The following is a 23,831-nucleotide window of genomic DNA, read 5'->3' on the forward strand; positions in this document are numbered from 1 at the left end:
AAATTAGCTCCATGCAAGCCATTACAATATAAGTGTAGAATTAAACACAAAGTACTGAAGAGTCAAGGAATTACACTCAAATTCCAACCCTTTGCTTACATGCATGACAGTACGTAACGTCAAGGGAAGTCAAGAAAGTCTTTCAGTACCCCTCCGAGACACCGAATGAGAGACTGAATTCATTCGGTGCCCTTTTTTTTGTTTGTTTGTTTGTTTTGCAAATAGTTAAGACAGCTTCAAGGCCTTTTTTGTTTGTTTGTTTCGTTTATTTTGTAACTGACTCAGACGAGAGGCGGCAGTTCTGAGTGCCAGACGCAGCTCGCTCTCCCAGCAGCCCGCAGCCCGCGCACCTCAAGGAACGCCCCGCGAAGCAGCCCGCGCGCCCCGGCGCCGCAAAGCCCGAGCGAGAGCCCCGAACGGGAAAGCGGGCTTTCGTGCGCCTCCCCGCCCCCTCAGCGACGGAGCTCCGCCGCCCTACCGAGGAGCCGCGTCCCCACCTGAGCCTCAGCACCGCAGGAGCAGAAAGGAGCGAGGGGAGCGGGAGAAGGCATACGGGCCCGTCGCCTCCGGCAGCGGGGCGCGGGGCTGGCGGCGGGGCCGTCTCACGGTCGCCCCGGTGCCCGGCAGGCGCCCGCCGCCTCAGGGCCGGCTTCGACCGTTCAACGGCCGCGCACGCGCAAAGCTGCAAGCGGCGCGCGAAAGCGGTTTAAATACGGGGGCGGGAAACAGGTGCCCGCGTGCGGCCGGCGGGGAGAGGCGGCGCGTGCCGCCCGCGCTGGGACAGAGCGGAGGGACCCGGGCTCCTTCAGAAACCGGGAGCGCGGGCACCCCGCTTACGTCAGGCGCCTCTCCGCCGGCGTCACTCGGTGATGATGCCATCAACGGGCGCGTCCCCGCGCCCCGCCCCTTCCCTCCCGCAAGCGCCGCTCTGTCCCTGCTCCGCTCCCGTCCTTCCTCTCCTCTCTATGGTGTGCGGCGTAGGCCCCGCCCTGCGGGGGAGGCGGCCATCTTGGCCGGGTGGCGGCGGGAGCACGTTGTGCCGCACCGCGCTTGGCAGCCGTGGCGGCCTCTGAGCCCGGTCCGGAAGCGGGACCCCGTTTCTCGGTAAGCGAGCCGCGGAGACGCGGGACGGCGGGTCCACGCCCCAATACGGAGTTCGAGGAAGCGGCGCAGCCCCCTCCCCGTGCCGATGGCTCGGCTTTCGGAGCTGGGCCCGGCCGCGGCCCCTTCCTGTGGCACCGCGGCCCCCGATCCGGCCGCGATAGCCGGTGCGGCCCCTCGCCGCGCTCCAGCCGCCCTCCGAGGGAAAGCGCCGCGCGGCACAGCGATGCGGATCTCCGCTTCGGGCGCAGCCCCGCTGCTGAGCCGGGCCGAAAAAGCCGTCCGGGGGGAGGAGGGAGGGCTGCTAACCCTGCCAGGGGAGACAGCCGGGCTTTGCCTTAACGTCAGAAAGTTAACCCGGTATACAGCTGCGTGCTTGCGTGGAAGAGAGATCGAGACTCCTTTAAGGTAACGATAACTCGATTGCCATCTTGACAAGGTAAAGGGGTTAAGCTACTCTTGGCAATGTGAGTTCTAAAAGTCAAAAGCAGAAAGGGCATTTCTCTAGGGCTGCAGCAGCACTTGCTCTCTGCCATGCTAAAAAAAAAAAATAATAATAATAATTAAAAAAAAACCAATCCCTTGTGTAATTTTCCCATGTGCTGATTGCAGTTTCTGGGTTTATGCCTTTTGCTTCACGTTGAAGGAAAATATTAAAGATGGAGAGATAATGACCACAATTCAGCACCAGCTGAGCACACCCACTCGTTGTGCTGCGTCAGTGCATTTGATCATCTGCTTTTCATGTTCACATTGCATTTATTTTCATATTCCTGCTGCACCTTGTGAGCAATGTGATGAGTTAAGTGCAGCCATTAGGTTTGGGGCTTATTAAACCTCTTGTACAACCTCATCTCAGTTTCTAAAACGTCAAAACCTGAAGCATAGGCTTGTTTGTAGTTCTTAGTGTACCTTGTTGGTATCTTGTGACATTTACAACTGCTTCTGCTTTGGCACTAACAAACATAGTGATCCCACATATGCAGACCCTTTGTTTCATTTAAAGTTACTTTGTGCATCCTAACTAACTACTACTTCTTGTGGAGTCACTGCATGTAATCCATTAGCAGTGGATCAAGAAAGAATTCTTGAGGATCATTACTTCCAGATGAAAGTGTGAATGCTGCTCATCCTCGTTTCTTTCCACTGTGTTCAGTTTACATGTGATGCAGCGTAATTTCATAAAAATACCAACTTTTTTTCTGCAAAGTAACAAATATGACTCAGTTCTGAACACAGATCTCTCCTTTGTAGCATTTGATTGAATCAACTCTACCTATCTTTCAGTCTTCATTTGTAACTTTTATTAGTGCTTGTACGTTCTGTGTAATTCAAAGCAATTACAAATCCTTCTCTGTCATTCTAACATGACAGTTTTATTATGAGTAATGCCTGTGACAGAAGAAATAAATAATGGTGTATCAAAGAGCATAGGAACATCGACTTGAAATGCTTGTGATAACATTTTATGTGTCTTGGTTTTAGACACTTTTGTGGTAAGTGATATAACTGGATTTAGTGGGCAGCATGTGGCTTCAATAAATGATACTGGCAAGGTGTTGAAAACTTTTTTTGTTAGCAGTTGTTACTCTTCCTCCTTCTTTCTCCTGCATCTTCAGTCCATAGTTCTGGCAAAATTTGCTGATTCAGGATAACATACCACTCTATACTTAGTAGCAGATAAATGATTTTGTACTCTGTCTTCAGTTCTGTTCTTGATTTGGAAAGCAGAAATACAGATCTGAACGTAAGTGCTGCTGAATACCTGTTCCTCCTGCTGACCATACCTAGCAATTAATGCTATGCTACACTCTACCATATGCAGCCTGTATTTGTTGCTGACTTGTGTTTTGAGAGTTCACTGTCTGCACCTTGAAATCGGACAATCCTGTTTGATGCATTAAACTAAACACTACTGAGGTAATGGCATATGAATGTGTAACTTGAGTTCAGTCTGGTTTTGGACGCTTATTTAATCTGCTCTAAACTATCAGTTCTGAGTAGAATTATCTTTTTTCTCTCTTGCGGGTAGCAATCATTGCAGACATCAGGACAGTTCTGGAGATGTTGTGGAAGTGACAAATATTTTCTGAAAATGGTTTAACACCGCCGGAGAGTTTTGAATAAACTGGTGCTTCATTGTGTAGATGAGAGCAGGCATGCCTGATCCTACGTTGCCATACTGGTTTTGTAGTTCTGTTTCTCCCTCCCACCCCCAGTACTCTTTAAATGCTTGTTGCACTTACATTTCTGACTTTGAGACAATTGAAAACTCTTCACTACAGGTGGTTATTTTCACATATAGCAGCATTAGCAGAAAAAGAATTGTGAGGCTGTTGTGTTACTTAAGAACCAAGGTCTGATCCAGCAATGGATAGACTGTTTAGACTTAAGTGTAATTTTCCCACCAAGATTAGAATCATAGAATGGCCTGGGTTGAAAAGGACCACAGTGATCATCTAGTTTCAACTCCCCTGCTGTGTTCAGGGTCGCCAACCACCAGACCAGGCTGCCCAGAGCCACATCCAGCCTGGCCTTGAATGCCTCCAGGGATGGGGCATCCACAACCTCCTTGGGCAACCTGCGCACCAGACTGGAAAGGTGGAAAGTGAAGTGAGTCTGTCTGACCTGCTAATCTGTAGTGCACAGACGCAAACCTCTACCACAGGTTAGGGAGGTTGAGCAGGGAAAGCAAGCTCCTGAACTACAGAGCTGTGTCTGTTGGAGCTTGCTCTTATAACCCATAGAAATGGCTGTATGTGTAGTTAGAGATAAGGTGACTAGCAAGGAAAGGCCTGCCCAGAAGGTAGACATTGTGGTCTGCCTGCTCAAGGTCCTCAGCCACACAGCCCTTTTTTGGAAAAAGGGCTCACCCAGGTTAGGCATTTCCCTTGGGAAACTGCGGAGAGAGTGTGTGTTTCACCTCTGGGTACTCTGCGCCTTGTAGCATACAGGACTTTCATTAAAAAGCAGTAGAATGTATTCCCAAAGAAGGTATCTTTGTCTTCGTTGAAACACAGGAAAAATCCATTATCTGTTGCCTAGAAAATTGTCAAACATCCTTAGAGTTCTTAGTAATAAACTTCATGTTTCTTGTTTTCTTATTTAAGAAAAATGTATTAAAGTTAGAATTGCAAACCCTTTGTTCTATGTCTACAATGAACGTATCAGCCATTGGACTATGGAGTGAGTTTTATATGTATTTTTAAACATTAAGTTGTTAATAACATCAGCAATGTTGTTAAGGTTTACTTTTTGGCTCTTAAAGTTAAAATATTAAAGAAAAAAATAGAGATATTGAAACAAGCAACAGCCACAAGAAGGTTGGGGGCATGACTGAACGATTGCATTCATTTGTATCTGATGAGAATATCTTCAGCCATTAAAATACTTTGGGAATTCAAAACAGGAGTAAGGCTACCACTTCTGAAACAAAGCACTGAAAATATTCATGGTAATAGTGGACTTAAAGATTCAGTAACATCTTAATTTCTTATCTCTGCTCTGTGTAAGGTGCCAGTCTCTTCCCTTCTTCCCTCTTCCCTTCTTTCACATTAATAGTATCTGTAGGATTCTTTCTAACTGAAGTTCACAGGGAAGCTCTTAGTGAAGAATAGGGTTAAATGTTAAATGTAATAAATATGCCATACACCTATTTTATCCTTGCTTTCTTTAGGAGGCTGAAACTCATAACTTTTCATTATATAAAAGCCATATGTAGTAAATAGCCTGCAAAGCTTTAGTTTGGTGGGACAAAGATACACTGGACATCCAACAGAAGACAGTTCTTTCCATAAGAAATATTGAAATCCTTTTCTTGGAAAGGAGTCTGTGTGCAGGTTGCGTGGAAATTAGAGGTATTTCAGGACTCCTTGACAGTTAGTCTTCAAGCTGCTGACACATAAAGCAAAGGATATTTAGTTCTTACTATGACATACTTTTCAAGGAAGCAAATGCATTCTCAGATATAATTGCAGTTTTATTTTACAATCGAGAAATTGGAGAGGAATGGAAAAGCAAATTTTAAAAACTAAGCCATCACATTGGTATCCTTTCCACTTGTATCTGAGTGTGTTTGCCCTGATTGCTGTTTTTAAAAGAGGGAAAAAATATATTTTGCTTTTTTTCCTCTCAGAATCCTGCTAGCAATAACTTTGGATATGTACTGTCTTCCCTGTGCTGTCAGTAATTATTATGTTCTGTCTGTTTTTTGCTTTTTTTCCCTTTAAGATCTGGAAGACAGATCACCCTCATAATTGGTGAATGAGCGTAACCATAAGCTGTGCATTATGGCAGACAAATTAACAAGAATTGCTATCGTCAACCATGACAAGTGTAAGCCAAAGAAATGCCGTCAGGAATGCAAAAAGAGTTGTCCTGTGGTTCGAATGGGTAAGAGATGTATCTTAACAAAGTATTTAAGCACTTGGAGAAGTTTGGAGAAACGATCAGCAAGAATGAGCTACGGTGTTGGGTTTTTGTTCTTACTTTGTTTTATAAAGACTGTAAAAGTTGAACATTCATCACTGAAAGCATGAGCAATTCATAGCAGTGATGCCAATTTTGAGGCCTTCAGATTTAAAGCTGCTGTGGCTCTTGGTAGGATGATGTCACTGAATAGCTTGGGTTGGAAGGGATTGTAGAGATCATTCACTTCCAACCCTTGCCATGAGCAGGGACGCCTCCTCCTAGACCAGGTTGCCCAGAGCCCCTTCCAGCCTGGCTTCAAGCACTTCCAGGGATGGGTCATCCATAGGTTCTCAGGGCAACCTCATCCAGTGCCTCACCACCCTCACCGTGAAGAATTTCTTCCTAATATTTGACTACATGTTCTTCTTTGGAATTTAGTAGTACTAGCAAGAAATAGGATACATCAGAAACTTTTTCGAGCTAATGTTATTCTTTATCACCAGGAAAACTTTGCATAGAAGTCACATCACAGAGCAAAATAGCATGGATCTCTGAAACACTTTGTATTGGTTGTGGGATTTGCATCAAGGTAAAAGTTTATCTGCTTTATATAAAGTGATAATGTTATTTTATATAATATGACATATTATATATAATAACATATGTTATATAAAAAAACATAATATTATTATGCTAATATTACACTATGTTACTCTGCAGACAGTAACTTCACAAAGTAATTTTGGTTCCCTGAATAATCAGACCTAGTTAGTGAAATTAAGTGAAGTACTCTGGTAGGTTACTGAACTGGTGGGGTTAGGGATGTAGGTTGTATCGTTTTGTTCATAACTTTGTTTTGGGGTGGTTGGGAGTTTGACTGGTTGGCTGCCTGGTTTTGGTGGTGGTTTTCTTGTGTTTTTTTCTGCTTTAATTTGAAAAGTGTGCTATAGTCTTTCTCTGGAGAAAGTTGGCTAAGTAAATGACAGTGAAGCAGTTTTTTCACAGAATATCCCAAGTTGGAAGGGACCCACAGGGATCATCAAGTCCAACTCCCAACTGTAATATAAAAGTCTGTAAACTCCAATCATTAAACTGCTGAATTAGAAAAGTCATTGACATAGCCTGTAAATGGTTTGGTGTATTTTCCTAATGAGAAAAAATCTTTTAACTGGTACAACGTAGCCAATCTTCTGTTTGTGAAAGTTCTTTTTTGAAGGGAAAAGTTAAGCACACAGTTAACTCTGCAGTACTGAAAATAAGAATTCTGTTAGTTAACTGTTTGTGTGCACAAATAATGTAATATATATGTTTAAATTACAGAAATGTCCTTTTGGAGCCTTGTCAATTGTTAACTTACCGAGCAACCTGGAGAAAGAAACAACACACAGATACTGTGCCAATGCCTTCAAACTTCACAGGTATTTTATTTTCCAGATCAATGTAAAAGACAACGCTTTTCAAGATTGTGTTAGTCTAAACTAGGAGTTCGTATCCAGCTGCTCGTGGTTATTGGCTCAGTAGCTTCATTTTTGAACACTAATGACTGTTTTTCTTATTTAAAAATACTGTAGTGAAATTTAATGTAAGTGCTTATTTTACAGAACAAATGTTCCTGATTAAAAAGCAGACTGTTCTTAATTTTTGCTGCATCATGTATTGTCAGATTAACAGTGTAGGTCTAAATAATCAGCAAGTCTGAAAACAGGTTTGTAACATTTACTTCGCTTCTAAATCTTGGTGTGTGACAGCATTAAATCAGTGTAACTCACAGTTATTGATGTCGCATGCAGGTTGCCTATCCCTCGTCCAGGTGAAGTCCTGGGTTTGGTTGGAACCAATGGTATTGGAAAATCAACTGCCTTGAAAATTCTAGCAGGAAAGCAGAAGCCAAATCTTGGAAAATATGATGTATGTATCAGCAGTAAAATAGAGTTGGCATTATAAATAGCTGTGGTTATACAATTTCAGCAAATGTTCCTGTATAGGAATGTGGTAGAATTTGGAAGGACAGTGGTGCTTTACCTCTTTACAGCCAAAGGACCTAACTCCACCCAGAAACAATAGTAGAAGGATGTTTATTACAACACCATGTATTCCTTACGCTTTTTTTCTTTGATTCTTTTAAAGATGTCTTATAGCAAAAAATGTGGTTATCGTTGGTTGTTGATGAAGATGTTTCCAACTGTACACTTCAACACTATGTTCTGAAAGTCTTTAGTTTCTTCATGTTGCTAAATACTTCAGACATTTTGATAGTCTGCTGGCCGCGAGGAGCCAGCCAGGAAGATAATTTACAAGGCTTTGTTTAACAAACACTACACCAAAAGAAATGTGATTATAGAAAAGGCAGTCACTACTGTGACTCTTCTTAGCAGATAGTATTTCAGTGATTACCTTCCCACCTTCACGTCGCCTTGTGATGTATATTGAACCTCTATTCATCTGTTTCTTTATCTGAAAGAATATTATTTTAATTATTCACTTCACGGCTGCCACTTAAAACTACAAAGAAGTAATAACTTTCCAGCTATATCTTCCATCGTTATTTAAGTTTGGTTTATATTATTTTGTGGACTTCTTGTTTCAGGTGGTAGTATTGCAGAAATAGCAAAACTTTTGACTCTTAGAATGCACTTAATTGAATTGTCATGCTTCCAAAATCAGACTTTCCTGTGAAGAGCCAAATCATTATGACCACAGAAACACGTGGTATGAATTGAATTTTACATGCTGCTTCTGCTCTAAAATTTAGGAAGCATTTCCTCTGTGTGTATTTGCTTGGTTTGGAAATACAGTTGTGTCGCTCTGTTTCTGTACTGTGTTAACCATCAAAATAATTAATTTGGCATCATTGAAAACAGTAATGCTGTGCAAAATTATACTGTACAGGTTAAGTTTTTTCCCTCGGGTTATTGCTCTGAATAGTTGTGTTTTGTTCATTATTTGAGGTGTTGGGTTCTTCTCAGTTTTCCCTTCTTCCTTTTCTTTCCTTGGAAATGTTGTCTGTAAGCAGAGAAGATGACCAGTTTTTACTGCATCTTCTGTGCAAGTTGGTTTTATCAGTCTAGCCCCTTTCCTTTGGATTAGCAGCATAGGAACGCTAATACATTCATTTACAGTTAATCCACACCATCATTTTGCCCTGTGACAAAGTTTCACTCACACGGTGTCTTAACTGTCCAGGTGCGGATGTAAGGTGCCATTCTTGAAAGAACTACTGGCACTGCACCTGCAAAAAACATAAATCTCAACTGTGCTCCATTGTGCAATTGGTTTATTTTGTTCTTAATAGCAACTTTGTAGAGGCAACAAAAGAATTTAGGGACTAGCTTTTATCCAGGTTTTGTTTTGTTTTTTCAATCTTGTGAGTGTATTCAATTTGCTGTGTTGGTTGGCATTTTAAAATTGTACCACCTAAAATACACCATCAGAAATGTCTTAAGTAAACCCGGGCTTTAATTCTGTCACAGGATCCACCTGACTGGCAAGAAATTTTGACTTATTTCCGAGGTTCTGAATTACAAAACTATTTCACCAAGATCCTGGAAGATGACCTAAAGGCTATCATTAAGCCTCAGTATGTGGACCAGATCCCTAAAGCTGCAAAGGTAAGAGATTTCATTAGTTAATGGAAAATTAGGAGCTTCTCCTGATATGCTTCTTTTTATTTAAAGATTTTGTTAATGTGAAAAACTCACTACTGTCTGCAGTGATTAATCTTGATATAATGTTGTGGGGTTATCTGTACTGCTTATCTTTTAGGGAACGGTGGGATCAATTCTGGATAGAAAGGATGAAACTAAGACACAAACTGTTGTATGTCAGCAGCTTGGTAAGTAATTTTGCATAATCAGAATTTACTGAAAAAAATTAAGTTGCTGCAGATCTAATGGTTTAAATTCTGTCATCTTTTTAAATATCTAAAATGTAAAGGTGCTTTGGTAGAAAGCTTAGGTGTTGCTGTAAGTACGACCTCAAACAATGCCAATAATACTTGCTAGTGTCAAAGGGAAACTAACTGATATGTTCTAATTAACGGAATCAAATGCTGTGTCTCTTTCATGGTAGAACATGTTTATTTTAAAACTGGAAAAATTCCAGTTACCATCTGCTGTTCTTGCTTACTTAGAACTCAATCAAAATCTTAGCATCTCCTATGGTGAGAAGCACTGCATTTGGAAAATGCTATGCAAGCATGTAAAAATTCTTATTCAGAAAGCTGCGTGTAAGTAATTCTAATGGGAGTAATATACTGATATCTGAGAATAATGGAATTAATAAGAACATCTGCGTAGTCCAGGCTCATTAATTTTTGTACATGTTTTGAATTCAGTTGCCAACTAAACTGAGGTGTTAATTTAGGTGTTGCAAAACTAAGATCAAGATTCGTTTTGGTAGACCTGGGTAGTGAAGGTGGGCTAAGTTGTACCACCAGAAGTGTGGTCTGTGAGAAGAAAACAACTGGCTTTACCCATTCACTGTAATGTTTGGAGAACTGGATTGTCCTGCAAGTAAGAACTTTTCAATAAAGTCTCACAAGATATGATTTTAAAAATGGTGTGATTTCTTCTTAGGGATGGAAATCTTCAGTAAATATATGATGGAAAAGCAGACAAGAATGTAATCTTTATGCCTGTTAGGAATCAGCCATACAAATTAATCAGCTAATGTTGCAGGGAAATCATAACTTGGCTGTGACTCCTCTGAATAACCTTATGATGATTCCGTATGAACTTACTTTACTTCTTTCTGTTTTTCTCCTCCGTGTAGGATATCCGCTGTGATTATACATGTTTACATAGGTAATAAGCGTATGAATTGTTTGGTTTAACGTATCTAAAATTAGACTCTTATTTGCAGACTTAACCCATCTGAAAGAAAGAAATGTTGAGGACCTTTCAGGAGGAGAGCTTCAGAGATTTGCTTGTGCAGTTGTTTGCATTCAGAAGGCTGATATGTATGTTTAATTTACTTCTGTTACACATTGCTTCTACTAACCTATCTCAGGGTGTGGTCCTTTAAAGTGTATGTACTGCAAGAAATATTTGAACAAAAGATTGATTTTTTATTATTATTATTTTTTTAATGCTTTGGCCAATTTGGCAGCTTGGATCTATTTTTCTTTCACATGTAGTGTGTTTTTTTGGTTTTTTTTGTCTGACCAGAAATATCTAGTTTTGGAAAGGTAGCTGTTTGTCAGCATACCTCACTTAATCATCTTTGAGTTACAAATGGACAGAAATGAGATGCTTGCCCACCTTTGGGAACTTGTTTCCCTCTTCCTCTTCCTTACAGCCCGGAAATAGAGGCTATCTCTACTCTGTGCTGTTACTCGACTCCTTTGGATCAAGAAAGCAAGATGATAAGACTGCATTTTTTCTGGCTTTTATTTTGTTGTTATTTTGATTTGATCTGCGAGGAGATGATGTCTTTCTTCCAGTCTCCTACAATTGGTGGATTTGCACTTCCTGTTAAATTTAAGATGAATCAAAACTGAGTGCATGGGATGCCTAACTGATTGGTGACTTCTTGTAACATAACTTTTTCAGAGCTTTAACAATTTCATGTTATACTAACCAAAGATTTAAGGCAAGTGTCAGTAAATAATTTTCATTTTTAGTCTCCCTCAATATAAGTAATGATAATTTTTTATTTCTGTGTGTTTAGTGGTTGAAATGCTAGTATTAGATTTGAATATGTTGAAAGCTTACCTTCTCTAAGATATTATTCTTTCTTTTGGGGTTAGCTTCATGTTTGATGAACCGTCAAGCTACCTAGATGTCAAGCAGCGCTTGAAAGCTGCCATTACTATTCGATCCCTAATAAACCCTGACAGGTGAGTAACTCTGAAATGTTGTTCTAGTCTGTAATAGTAGTCAACTGTACAGAGCTTAAAAAAAAAGTCAGTCCATCTCCCTCTAAGTACTAACTTCTCAGTATGGTACATTAATAGATGTTTAAAACATTCCAAGCCAGTAATATCTTATTCTTTCACATGTTGGAAATGTCCTGTAGTTTCTGTAGTTAATATTTCAGCACTGGGGAACATTTTGTACTAAGTACATGAAAATATTGATAGCTTGTGTGTATGCATGACCGCATAAGCATGTTTGAGGTTGAAGTATAAAACTCTCTCTGACTGTATTTTTCAGGTACATTATTGTTGTAGAGCATGATCTGAGCGTGTTAGATTATCTCTCTGACTTTATCTGCTGCCTGTATGGTGTGCCAAGCGCTTATGGTGTTGTCACTATGCCTTTCAGCGTAAGAGAAGGTAATTCTTGCCATGTCTTACTTTTTAAGCCTACAAAAAATTCTGTGGATGAAAAGATATTTATGAAGTTCATTGTGTGAATGTGTGTTCTTGTAATATTTTGGCAACTAAAAAATTGCTGTTCTGTACAGAAATCCTTTTTCTTTTTTTTTTTAGGCATTTTTAATTCCTTTTCTCTCTTTGTAGGCATAAACATCTTCTTAGATGGCTACGTTCCCACTGAAAATCTAAGGTTTCGAGATGCATCTCTGGTATTTAAAGTGGCTGAAACAGCTAATGAAGAAGAGGTTAAAAAAATGTGTATGTACAAATATCCAGGAATGAAAAAAAAGATGGGAGAATTTGAACTATCCATAGTAGCTGGAGAATTTACAGATTCTGAAATCATGGTGATGTTAGGGGAAAATGGTAAGTGGAATTCTTGTTAGAAATGATTCCAACAACCCTTTGTCCCTAAAACCTTTTTGGACTCGGGAGGCCAGGCTGCTAAATGTTTTTATGTCAAGTTGAATGCTCATTTCTTAGCGAAGATGTGCCATGAGCTTGCTGTATAAATAGTGGGAACTTGAAGTTACTGAAAGTTAAGAACACCGTTATTTTATTTGTTATCCCATTTTAAGGACTCCAGTGGGCAGGATGATGATTGAGCTGGCAAGTTTAGCCATGCGTCGAGACTGCTGTAGCTTTAAATGTCTTTTTGATTTGAAAACCAAAAGTAAATATAGGAATACTCAGAGCAGTTTCATTTTAAAATGTGTTCTTTACCCAGTCTTTATTTTGTTCTATCACTGGCTTCACTAGAAGTCCCAGCCTAGTATAGAAGTCTCAAGTATATATAACTTGTCTCTTATTTTAGGAACTGGCAAAACTACATTTATCCGAATGCTTGCAGGAAGACTTACACCTGATGAAGGAGGTACTACTTAATACATCAGTTGAAACTATGTTGAAGATATGGGAAAGGCTCTTGTTTTCATGATAAACTTTATCTTTTTGTAGGTGAGGTCCCAATTCTAAATGTCAGCTACAAGCCCCAGAAGATCAGTCCTAAATCTACAGTATGTTAAACTCTTAAGTATTGTGCTTGCTTCAAAAAGCTTGTTCTTAGTATACAAGTAGAATTTGCTGATGCCTACAATAGAATTAAAAGAGCATTTTGTTTTTAATTAGTGTCTTAATAATGCTCACTTAAAACTGAGTGGCAGAATTTTTCTTTTGATAGGGAAGCGTTCGTCAGCTACTGCATGAGAAGATAAGAGATGCCTATACCCATCCCCAGTTTGTAACTGATGTAATGAAACCTCTTCAAATAGAAAACATCATTGACCAAGAGGTATTAACGGCCTAAGAGAATATTGTAATTGTTAAGCATTGAAGAAGAAATGTGGCTCACTTTTCTCTCCTCCCCTTACTAGGTTCAGACGCTGTCTGGTGGTGAGTTGCAGCGTGTTGCGTTAGCTCTTTGTCTTGGTAAACCTGCAGATGTCTACCTAATTGATGAACCTTCAGCGTATTTGGACTCTGAACAACGTCTAATGGCTGCTAGAGTCATGAAACGGTAAAGTGAAGGCAGTGGGGAAAGTGCTTAATATTTTCAGTAGTTCTACAGTAAACTTAAATTCACATCTCTCTCAATTCTATTTCAGTTTCATTCTCCATGCTAAAAAAACAGCTTTTGTGGTAGAACATGACTTTATCATGGCTACATATCTTGCTGATCGCGTGATTGTTTTTGATGGTGTTCCTTCCAAGAACACAGTTGCAAACAGGTAAGAGGCTCGTTTGGTAAGCAAGATACAAGATGACAAAACAGAAATAAATTGGTTATCAATAAAAATAAAGAGCTGAAGTATCCTTGGCTGTGGAAATTTAAAGTAAATTAAGAAGAAAAGGCAGGAGCTGCTCTGGCTTTTTTATTCTAGCTTTAATCTACTGTGCAGGAGTTGAACTGTGGTCACAGGAGGATGAGGAGGTGGCATATCAATGGGGAAGGATGAAGAAAGGGCTGTTAGTGGAGTATGCTTATGGAAAATAATTTCCAGATGTCTCAAAAGAAAGCTGTGAACTAGGGCTGGTTTTGGCACCTATGTAAATACTGTGGGAAGTGCAAGTTTTGACAACATAGCATCTGTGGTTTTCACATGTTAAAGTACAAAGCTGTCCTTTTTGGATCTCTACTTTTGTTCCAATAAATAAATAATTTCATATAAACTGGAAACTTCGAACAATAGCCATATTGTATATCAGACTTGTAGAGCACTGTAATTAGAAAGTAGTTAGCAGGAGCTAGCTGCAGTAAACACATTGGTCTTTGTATGTGCTAGCTAGCTTGTTTCTGATGACCACATTTGTCTGAATTAAAAAAAGAACACGCAATTGCTTATCTACTTCTCAGCTTTATGTGGTGATTTTTTTGCTGCAGTTTTTTTTTTTTTTCCCAATATATTAATACCTTATGTGCCAACTCACACAAAAGTATATTTATAAAGTAAAAAGAATGCCAAAGTAGCAAGCTGGAGACTTGTAGTGACATGCTGAGATACTGTCAAAACATGTTAACCATTCATACTTCTTCAGAAATCATTTAACTGAAAATACTGTATATTCTGGTATGCCGAAGACATGCTCCCGGTTGTCTTACTGGAGCTGAATGAGCTCAGGCTGGAAATCAAAGCTCTCTGTAGTCCACAAGGATAGCTGCCAGCACAAGTATGGAACATCTGATAACTTAGCTGGAAATTATGCACCATCTCTAATGTTCACTTCTCTTAACAGTCCTCAGACTCTACTGGCTGGAATGAATAAGTTTTTATCTCAACTTGAAATCACTTTCAGAAGAGATCCTAACAACTACAGACCAAGAATAAACAAACTCAATTCAATCAAGGTAAGAAGCACTTTTACAGTGATGGAGCCGTGACTGTTTAATGTAAACCCTGGGATTTAAAATAATGAACAGAATGAAGGCCTAGTGTGCAAGTCTTGCTGTGCTGGAAAACAATACGTGGAATGAGTATTAAGAGTAATAAGTGAAAGTAGGAAGGAATTGAGCTAACCGTTTTTAATTTCAGCTATGTTCAAGTCTGCCAAAGACTACTTTTAATAATACTGACCTTTTCTTTCTTTCCAAGGATGTGGAACAAAAGAAGAGTGGAAACTACTTTTTCTTGGATGACTAAATATTGAATCTGAGCATCTTTTGTAATTGGCCCATAGAAATGCATATTCAAATCAAATATTGATGGATAAGAAGGCTCGATTGGGTTTTAGAACAATTCATTTTTTGGAGCTTAAATCTGTGCTGCGTGTAACATCTGAGACCAATAGCAGTGTAAAAACGTAGTCTGAGTAAAACTGCCACTTTCTATATTTCGGTGACACAGCCCTATTTCCAGTGTTATAATTCCAAACAGACCATCCTGAAATTGTGCAAATGAGTCTCCAGCTTTTTCAAAGTTTCCAGGCATTTTTCACTTCCATCTATTCTACTCATGTACCAGGTGCTTATTGGACTTCGGAATTTTTTAAAAATCATTGAAGCTTTTCTGTACAAGATGGAGACTGACCTAGAATGTCAAGATACAGAAGATCCTCTTATTTTAAAAAGGCTGAATCTCTCTGTATGAGGGTTTCATAAATAAATATCCTCCAAACTTACAGTTCTTCTGTGATACGGTGCAAAAATTCTGAAGGAGCAGTGTCTGTGTGGTTATGGGATGTCACGCACACCTTTATCACATTACAAAAAGAAACAAAAGATGGAGTACCAACTACCTGTAACAGTGTAAAGAAGGACATTACATCTTTAAGTCCTTGGTCCATATGCATCTTCTCAGACCCAGGTACAAGAGAATAATCAAATAAAGTCTCAAGGAAAACACTAAAATCCTGTCAAGCTTCTGTAACTTAAACTTGCCTAAGTGAAGAAAGATCCCTGGCTGGCTTCATTTTCCAGCTGCTTTGCTTTACACACTCCGCAGTAGAGAAGGAAGGAGGTTTTCTGAGTAATAAAATGTTTCTCAAGTACTGATGTCAGCAGAACCTTCCTTGACTGTGCTGCAATACAGCTATGTGGAGCTGAAGAGAACGTATGTGTAGAAGCTTGTGACAAAATAGTAATTTTATCTAAGAGGGAAAGCAGAGCGTATCTAAGAGGTTGGCACAGCGTACCTCAGATTTACCAGGTTTAAGAAGCTGAACAAAGTAAGGCTTCAGCTTTTAGGTAAACAACAAAGCACACCTTGTAGCGCAGAGATGAATAGCACTATAATCAACTCCGTGGTTACAGCCCCCAGTACTTGCTTAGTTCTCAACTTGAAATCCTGACCGGATTACAAAACATAGAGGCCCCCAACACAGCCACTGCCATTTTGGACAAGAATAGAAATGCAGTTTATGTGCTTTTTAAGTTGGTTTTGCAGGTTGCCTACGTATCGCCTGCTGAGTGTGTACATAGAGTCCTGTTGCTATTTACAAGTAGTTCTGTCAGCAGAACTAAGCCACATATCTAATAATGTCATTGCAACAATTTCAAATACATAAATATATTTAGAAAGAAGTTGAAAACACAGACATTTATTTCAATTGGGAGTTTTATACATCACATGCATCTGGAAAGAAATCATAACTATCACGCAGGTTTCCTGATAGAGGGTGTGCAATCACCTCTGACGCTAGTATTTACACAGATATAAAAATATACACAACACAATTTTACAGAGCAGAGCTGAGTGAACACTGCACACTGCACTCTGAGTTTGGATAACGAAAAGTCCCAACTGGAAGAGCAACAGCAACACTGTGGGAGATCATTGAAAGGGTCTGAAAAAACAGCATCAGATCTCCGATACAGTGTAAAAATAAGGCAGAAGCCGTTTTCTTCTGAAGTCTGAGGAAGAGCAGAACACAGACTATCCATCTTGCTTTTAAAAAGTAGTTCCAACAGTGAGTTGTACATGCAAAACATAAATTTGCATCAACAGTGCAATAACAAAAAGAATACTGAACAGTAGCTCAACCATACAAACTTAAAAAAAAAGTAACGTACTTTTATGCATCTCTTCTCACAAAATATCTAGGATTTGTCAGTGCATTAGTGTTAAAGTGGCATTAAAAAAACTTCTGCTACTGTAACAGATGCAGAATTATCTTGGAAATGCATAGCATCTACATTGTATTGTCTTTGTCATTGTTTAGTTGGCATAGGCACCATTCTACTCACACCAGCATTAATAATTCTCGGTGGAAACAGCCATTCTTACCAAATCGTACACAGCTACTCCTGACTGCTTGTTTCTGATTTCCTCAAATAAATGCTTTTTAAAATTCAAAAATATACCCTATGAATATTAAAAGAACTATATACAACATACCTAAGACACTGTTTGTTAGCTGGCTGCCGTACATGTAACACACAGGAGAGAAACATTCAAGTTTGACAGATTTTTGAGATGAAAGGCCTTTGGGTTGGAAGCATATCAAAGACAACAGTGCAGTAGGCTGAGAATTCCTTTAGCTCAGTTCAGAACTAAGGCATTGTATGTTAAAATATATTTGGTGCAATGTTACCATCAATTTTAGAATCTAGATCACATCAAATGCTGTAATTTGTCACCCTAGGAAACATATATATCCATCTTACGTCACAAACTCAAACCTTTGTGGAAAAAATTCAAACACTAAACCTATATTGTTTTTTTCTAATCTGACATTGAGGGAAAAATCACTAAGCCAACCAAACCGCAATCTCCACTAAACAAAACGATAGGAGCTCAAATTCTCGTAGTCTTTACTCACCGAAATTTCATTATATCCTTGGACTTTACTAAAAGGAAATATTAAGATTTTAGACTTCTACCTCAAACTACCTTTTGCATTTGAAAACTGTCAATTATCCGTTCATCCATTCATTCTATGCTTGATGTCCCCTCTGATTATCTCCCAGTGTTGCCCTTCTCCTGTCATTCCTGTATGGCCTACCTCTAAAGTTTCGCTGGTACTGGTTGCCTTCATCTCTGCTTCTGCCCGGCGGTCCTTTCCAAGCTTCCTCGTTTCTTGGGAACTGGTATCCTCCCCTACTAGAATAACCCCATTCCATTCTCGGCCTTCTGCCTCCTCCATAAGTCTGGTTATAAAACTGCTTGGATCTACCACTTCTCAGCATATCAGAAACTTCATTCTCATCTTCAGAGCTCTCTTCCCTCACTCTTTGTGCCCTGTTTTCTGTCTGTAGATTACCAGCACCCTTGGAATCTCTAACTTTATCAGTCTTATCCTTACGACCGTGAGCAGTGTTTTTCAGTTCATTTTTTGGTGGTTCTGCCAACGGCAGTGTGGTGTTGGGCACCGCCGTCTGCCTCTCAACCCCCTGTATTTGTGTAGAGCGATTTTGCAGCCCAGCTGTTGCCTGCTTAGCAGGAGAAGCTGAAGTACAAGTTTGCTCCAACTGAGGTGCTCTAGCTGAAGTTTCTTTGGGGGCGCTGCATTCGCTGCTCGCACCAGCCACTGGGAACGGTATGGTGTTTGAGCTACTGCTGCTGTTAGTCTTCTGAAGCTGTTCTACACAGTTTACTGCCGGAACTGGAGCACCGCATTCTTTAGCCACGTACATGTTTGCAGATGTGCTACTTGTTGCATCTTTGTCCTCAGGTGCCATGACAACGTTAGGTCTCGCTACTGAATTTTCAATGAAGCCCTGAACTGGGTACCCATACCAGAAGTGAGGAAAGAAAGGAGGCGCTATTGGAACAGCACCTAGAAAGTGACCGTGTCCAAAAGATGGTTGTGGGAATATGTTTTTCCCCCTCAGGGGCTCTTCATAGTTTGCATGAAGGGCTTGCACTGAATTCTCCGATTCGACACGGAGCTGTCCTTGACTTTCTGACACCTGAGCTGCAGGTACGATCAGTGGCAGCGACGGCGACCTGCTGTCAACCTGTGACATTTGACCATTGGATCTGGTCTCACTCGGAATAGCGAAGTGCCTGTTTGGTTGCACAGTCTCATTTTCAATCTGCGTCGGTGGAGCCTCCTGGAACCAGGGATTGTGCGGATACACGGGGAGGGACATGTTTGGGTACATTCGACAAGCAGCTAAGTAGGCCTGGTGCAGAGGGTACAGGTAAGAATGAGGTGCCCACATGGGACAGCTGTATGCCTGCAAGATGATAAGAAACAAGAACTTGATCATTTGAACTTGTAGGCAGATAAGCAGCACACAGGTCATTTATCATTATGAAATAGATTTTATTTCCAGTAACTGCTCTCAGTTCTTAAGAATTTCTGGGCTTTCAGCATCATGTTTTTTTTTTTTTTCTTCCAAATACAGTTGAAATAAGGACCAGTCATGATCAATAAGAGAACCTGATAACATAGTTGCTGTATGGTTAATTTAAACAAATGAACAGCAAGACAAAAGTCTGCATTTGTCAACTCTAACTGACAGTATGACCATAGATGACAAGCTAGTTAGTTCACTAATACAGACGTAGAGGAAGGGAAGGGGGTTGCTACCTAAGTGGATGACTTCAATATTGTCAACATAGCTCATGAGCAACACCACTGGATGTTTTTGTAAGGCAGCATCTCAAATACACACATTTCAGGTTTTACAGAACATCATACAAAGCTGCTGTTGGCACAAGAAAACACTGGAGTAGGCAGGGGGTAGAGTCCAAAATCTGGCACAGTCTACTATGTGCTATCAGTAGAAACAGTCCCTGGAGCAAACTGTCCTGAAAGCCTACTCAGACCCCTTTTGATGGGAACTAGTCAGATCACTCTGCATGAGCAGCTGGAAGAGTGTAGGCATCAGGATGACAGCCTCTGGGACCAAAGCAGTGCACAGAGAACCTGGAAGGTGGTTGCCAGGTCTACAACACTATTTGGTCACCAACTGAAGAGCAGAGCTATTTAACTCAGTACTTTGACCAGTAGATGGTGCTGAAAGCCCAAAATGTCATGTTATATCCTAAATAACACAAAGCACAGTCCCAAATAGACACAGGTTTCAAAAACAAATTCTGCTTAAACACTTCAAATACATTGCAGTGGCACATGCTAATGACTTGGGCATTTTCCAATGAACAAGACTTGCCTTAGGTACATGGCTATCAAATCTAAATTTACTTGGTAACTTGTGCTGAACATTGCCCTTAACCTGAGCAGGTGAGACAGACAAGCAGATACCTAAAAGAGTCTCCAAGGAAAAGATAAGCCAGGTATTTTTACTACAGTGGTTTTGCCAGTACACAAACATTATCAAAGGCAGAGGACTGCTTGTCTTCTACTACTTACTGCTTCTAGAAGAATGCAGATGCAAACACATATTGGTTTACCTACAAATTTGTAAAGCACAATTTCTGTGGACTGCATATAACCATGTTTGAAGCAGATAGATCTATCACTGTTGAACTGCAGTGTGGACACTGTTAGGATTCCATTTAATAGAAGGCAAAATACAAAAAGTATTTCAAATCTAAAGATACGTCTGAAGTGCATAGCTGCAGCAACCCATCTTCCATGCTGTAATTACCACCAAACATAAGAAAATTTCATGGTATAACAAATACAGAAACATGCAAGTTGGAAGAGTTACCTTCACTCCAAGATTGAAGAAGAATCTAAGAATATTCTTATCTATAGACAGAACAAAGAAAAAAAAAATCAATGAAAACTTCCATCTGATCCAAAAATTGATCCTTATTTAAAGTTACATTTCAGTAGAGAAACACAAATATTAAGTTGTTGCTTGCATGACATTGTTTGATTTATTGGTTTTTCCATTTTGTTTTGTTCCCTTTTATGAGTATTTTCATGAGTTTCTTTTGGGACACAATAAAGTAACTGCGACACAACTACAGTTTAAATTTCAGTCTTAGTAGCTTATAGAACTGAGCTTATTTTTTTTAGAGCAACAGTTCAGTAAATGCATGCCACCATGCAGACATAGTATGATCTTTATGAACACTATATTTTAAGTACGCTAAAACCTGCCTCCTCACAGACCAAGAGGGAAATGCTGAGCAACTCCCAACATTTGGATTACAGCAGAAAATCTTTGAGATACATTACTGTAAAGGAAGAAACTCTCCAAAGAAAATCCTATCAATTCACAAAACCTGGAGCCACGGTGGGTCAAGCTAGGAACCATAAAATGGTAACAGATTTCTAGGTGTAACCACTTAAAATAACTGCAATATTAACATGAACAATATAAATCAAAGACTTGTAACTCCATGCAATCTTCCCTCTCACCCTTTATATCCCAAAATGACAACAATTAGATCTTTGGTCCTATTGTTAGCCTGTATTGAAAGTAGTATTTTGTTTAAAATAAAGAAAAAATAAAGAAAACCTATTGGGAAAAAAGGTATCAGGTACAGACCTTCCAGATTCTCACCTTTAGGTAAGTCCTCCCCACTGCTGCACAGGGAGTAAGAGGGTGCAATGGCTCTTTCTCCCTTTTCACTTAAAGGGAATCCAGGATATAGTGGATCCTGATAAGGATTCAGAGTCTGAGGCAAAGGCATTAAAGGCTGGTTAACTGCTTGTATCGACACAGGAACTCCAGCAACTGGAGCAGATGTTACCTGAGCCTGCGATACAATAGAGTCAGGTCCCGTTGCTGGGGCTGGCATCAACGAAGAAGCAGGTATTTGGGCTGGAATACCTAGAGGCAAACACACATTTCTGTATTGATTACATATCAACTACATCAGATTACAAAAGAAAGTGATAGTGGAAAATAAAGTTTAAAAGGACAGACAAAGAAAGAAACAGAAAAGGTATTCAGAAAGGGATAAGTGGAAATGGAGAGTTGGTAAGTTATAAACAAAGGAAAATTTGATTAAGTGTAGAGAACAGTTCTTTTCAGAAAGAATTGAAACAGTTAAGTTTTCTAGAAATAGCTCAACCCTTCCCATATTTATGTAAAAAATTATGAATACCAGAAGGAAAGAGAAGGATAAAAAAGGGCAGGAACTGAAGCTTAGATGTGAATTTTTGCAATTCTCATTCAGACTCATCGTTTACAGTTAACCCAGAATCTGAGCTAAGCTGGGCTATACAACTCCATAGCAACGTGGTGAAGTATGACAGGGTTATCATGTTAATTAAAGTATCACGTGAACATGCTATGATGACTCTGAGGATAGTTCATGTTCAGAAACAACAGTGGAAAAAATACAGCACTTGACCTAATGAACAATTCTGAATTTTATCTAACCAAAGTCCATGTATCAGGAAACACACGCAGTACAAGAAAAGGCATTAAACTAGTTCTGCTACAAAGTCAGCTGAGCTTCAAAAGGATCTCAGCAGCTCCAGACATACCAGACCCAAGGCGAGTCTGTAGCAAATCAAACTTATTACGTGACACACAACACAAAACACACAATCTTCCATATGCTGACCCTATTCTACATTAAGCAGATCTTTAGAATGAGCCCCCCTCAAAACTCAGAGTTGCCTCATTCAGGGGAAATACAGAGAGCTGAGTACACATTCCTCTTCCACCTTCAGATAAGGAGTTGAGTGACCTATATATATACACGTGGAATCAAAGATCCACTAGAATTCCCATTAGTTTTGAGCAGCAAGTAAATTGCATTCCCATAGGTGACTGCCTATGGGATGTGAAGTTACAAGAAACAAGGATTTCCTGAAGGCATTTTCAATTTAGCAGGACAGTTAAAACTAATTAGTTTCTGATATACATTAATATTTCTCCAAACCTGCTGGTCCGTAGGTTGTTGGCTCACTTGGCCAAGCTGGCACAATGGCTGGTACAGAAGGCACTGTTGGAGGCAAATGCACCTCAGAAAAGACCGGTGACGGTGTTGGAGTTACACTTGGTAAGCACTCTGTCAATTTCTATAAAGACAAAAAGATCACGTTATTTTTTTCTAAATCAACATTGTTGATGAAGCCTATCATGTCTGACTGCTATAAAAAAGGCTTAATTAACAAATATTGTCCAGACTGTCACCAGCACAATAGCAAAATATCGATTAGCAACAAATCAAGTTGCATACATAAAAAATTAGAAGTGAAAAGCATGATTAACTTAGAAAATACATATAAGAAATAACCTCTTTCTCAGAAGAATATACTTTTACTTTTCTATCACTAGCAGTCCTTTCAAGTTCTCTACTATGGATATAACAGGTTCCTAACTTTACACAGGCAATTCTAACACTATCACCATAGAAAGGACTGCATAATTAAAAGCCATTATTACAACACATACATGGCTATAATAAAGCTCTCCTTTGCCTGAAGTCTCCTGACTGGAAAACTGTGAAGTCAAACAAACATTCCTTACTTGTTCAGCAACAGCTGGAGAATCTGTTTTGACTTGTTCCAAAGGAGATGAAGCTTTTGGACAACTCTCATCTTGACTATTCCTCTAAAGCAAAGTTAGAGATAGACAAACACAGCTAGTCTAATAATAAGATTTGTGTTTCAAAGAAGCATTCAAAAATATTAAAGCAGACTACACACAGTGGGCTAAGAATCCAGTCACTATTATATTAGTGTAACATTTTGCTCACTGGAAGGACAGCAAAGAATAAAAGCCAACAAGAGGCCACAAATCTTCACTTCAGAGATCATAATCTGTTAGCACAGTAGCTATTAACAAACATCAAATCTTCTACCGTCCCAATGTATTCAAAGTACAGACTGTACTAAGCAATTACGAATCCAGATCTGTAAGAGCTTGATAGCCCAGATGTGGAAACTCAGATTGTTAAGAAAGTCTGTAAGCATCTGTGACAGGGGCTGAGGAAAGCTGATGGCAACACACGCCTCACATCTTGAAAGTATTTTACTAGAAGCTGTAAAGCAGCAGCAGCAATCACAGCTACAAAGGCAGCTACTGATCTGATAGTCACATATCAGAGAAGCAATAACATTAAAAGAAAAAAAAAATTTGGTCTTGTCTTTGAGATTACCTCAGATGAATTTGGCTCAAGCTTCTGACTTAAGTGGATCTGCCTGGAATTTGACTCTGTAACACCAAGACATAACCTAGTAAATGAACCAT

The 23,831-nt window shown here is 39.7% G+C and overlaps 3 protein-coding genes across 17 annotated transcripts in view; 1 reads left to right on the forward strand and 2 right to left on the reverse strand.

The window, feature by feature from the left end:
* ANAPC10 (anaphase promoting complex subunit 10) overlaps positions 1–902 on the reverse strand; it is a 331,896-nt gene extending 330,994 nt beyond the window's left edge. For 9 of the 12 annotated variants that reach the window (XM_046940063.1, XM_040698887.2, XM_040698884.2 and 6 more), the window contains exon 1: positions 498–858. The gene's annotated coding sequence lies outside the window, so the exon portion shown is untranslated. Of the gene's footprint in view, positions 1–99 lie in introns of all 12 variants that reach the window. The other 3 variants (NM_001396961.1, NM_001008467.2, NM_001396960.1) reach the window with 3 other exon arrangements.
* An 89-nt stretch (positions 903–991) lies between these two features.
* Positions 992–15,444, forward strand: ABCE1 (ATP binding cassette subfamily E member 1). The gene is made up of 18 exons (NM_001006440.2): positions 992–1,104; positions 5,332–5,493; positions 6,015–6,100; positions 6,832–6,929; positions 7,302–7,419; positions 8,982–9,119; positions 9,274–9,343; positions 10,372–10,468; positions 11,258–11,347; positions 11,664–11,785; positions 11,972–12,193; positions 12,642–12,701; positions 12,785–12,843; positions 13,008–13,118; positions 13,201–13,343; positions 13,432–13,554; positions 14,561–14,672; positions 14,917–15,444. Exons 2-18 carry the CDS (start codon positions 5,391–5,393, stop codon positions 14,962–14,964), a joined length of 1,800 nt encoding a protein of 599 aa, NP_001006440.1. The 5' UTR covers positions 992–1,104; positions 5,332–5,390; the 3' UTR covers positions 14,965–15,444.
* Positions 15,445–16,344: 900 nt separating this feature from the next.
* The window catches only part of OTUD4 (OTU deubiquitinase 4), a 30,401-nt gene continuing 22,914 nt past the window's right edge, over positions 16,345–23,831 (reverse strand). Inside the window, exons 17-23 of one of the 4 annotated variants that reach the window (XM_015276717.4) lie at positions 23,740–23,795; positions 23,109–23,192; positions 22,519–22,657; positions 21,376–21,455; positions 21,186–21,300; positions 20,382–20,422; positions 16,345–18,941 (exon numbers count right to left, since the gene is read on the reverse strand). In XM_015276717.4, coding sequence (XP_015132203.2) covers positions 17,697–18,941; positions 20,382–20,422; positions 21,186–21,300; positions 21,376–21,455; positions 22,519–22,657; positions 23,109–23,192; positions 23,740–23,795 — 1,760 coding nt within the window. In that variant the 3' untranslated portion in view covers positions 16,345–17,696. Of the gene's footprint in view, positions 18,942–20,381; positions 20,423–21,185; positions 21,456–22,518; positions 22,658–23,108; positions 23,193–23,739; positions 23,796–23,831 lie in introns of those variants that run through there. The other 3 variants (XM_025149919.3, XM_040700282.2, XM_040700283.2) reach the window with 3 other exon arrangements.

Source organism: Gallus gallus, chromosome 4 (assembly GCF_016699485.2).
Source record: "Gallus gallus isolate bGalGal1 chromosome 4, bGalGal1.mat.broiler.GRCg7b, whole genome shotgun sequence".
Lineage (NCBI taxonomy): Eukaryota > Metazoa > Chordata > Aves > Galliformes > Phasianidae > Gallus > Gallus gallus.

Bases quoted from the DNA above. Each gene is read 5' to 3' on its own strand.
- ABCE1 (NM_001006440.2), top strand. From the start codon at position 5,391: ATGGCAGACAAATTAACAAGAATTGCTATCGTCAACCATGACAAGTGT. The intron at 6,930-7,301 runs GTATTTTATTTT...TGTCGCATGCAG, and splicing joins AATGCCTTCAAACTTCACAG to GTTGCCTATCCCTCGTCCAG. The intron at 11,786-11,971 runs GTAATTCTTGCC...CTCTCTTTGTAG, and splicing joins GCCTTTCAGCGTAAGAGAAG to GCATAAACATCTTCTTAGAT.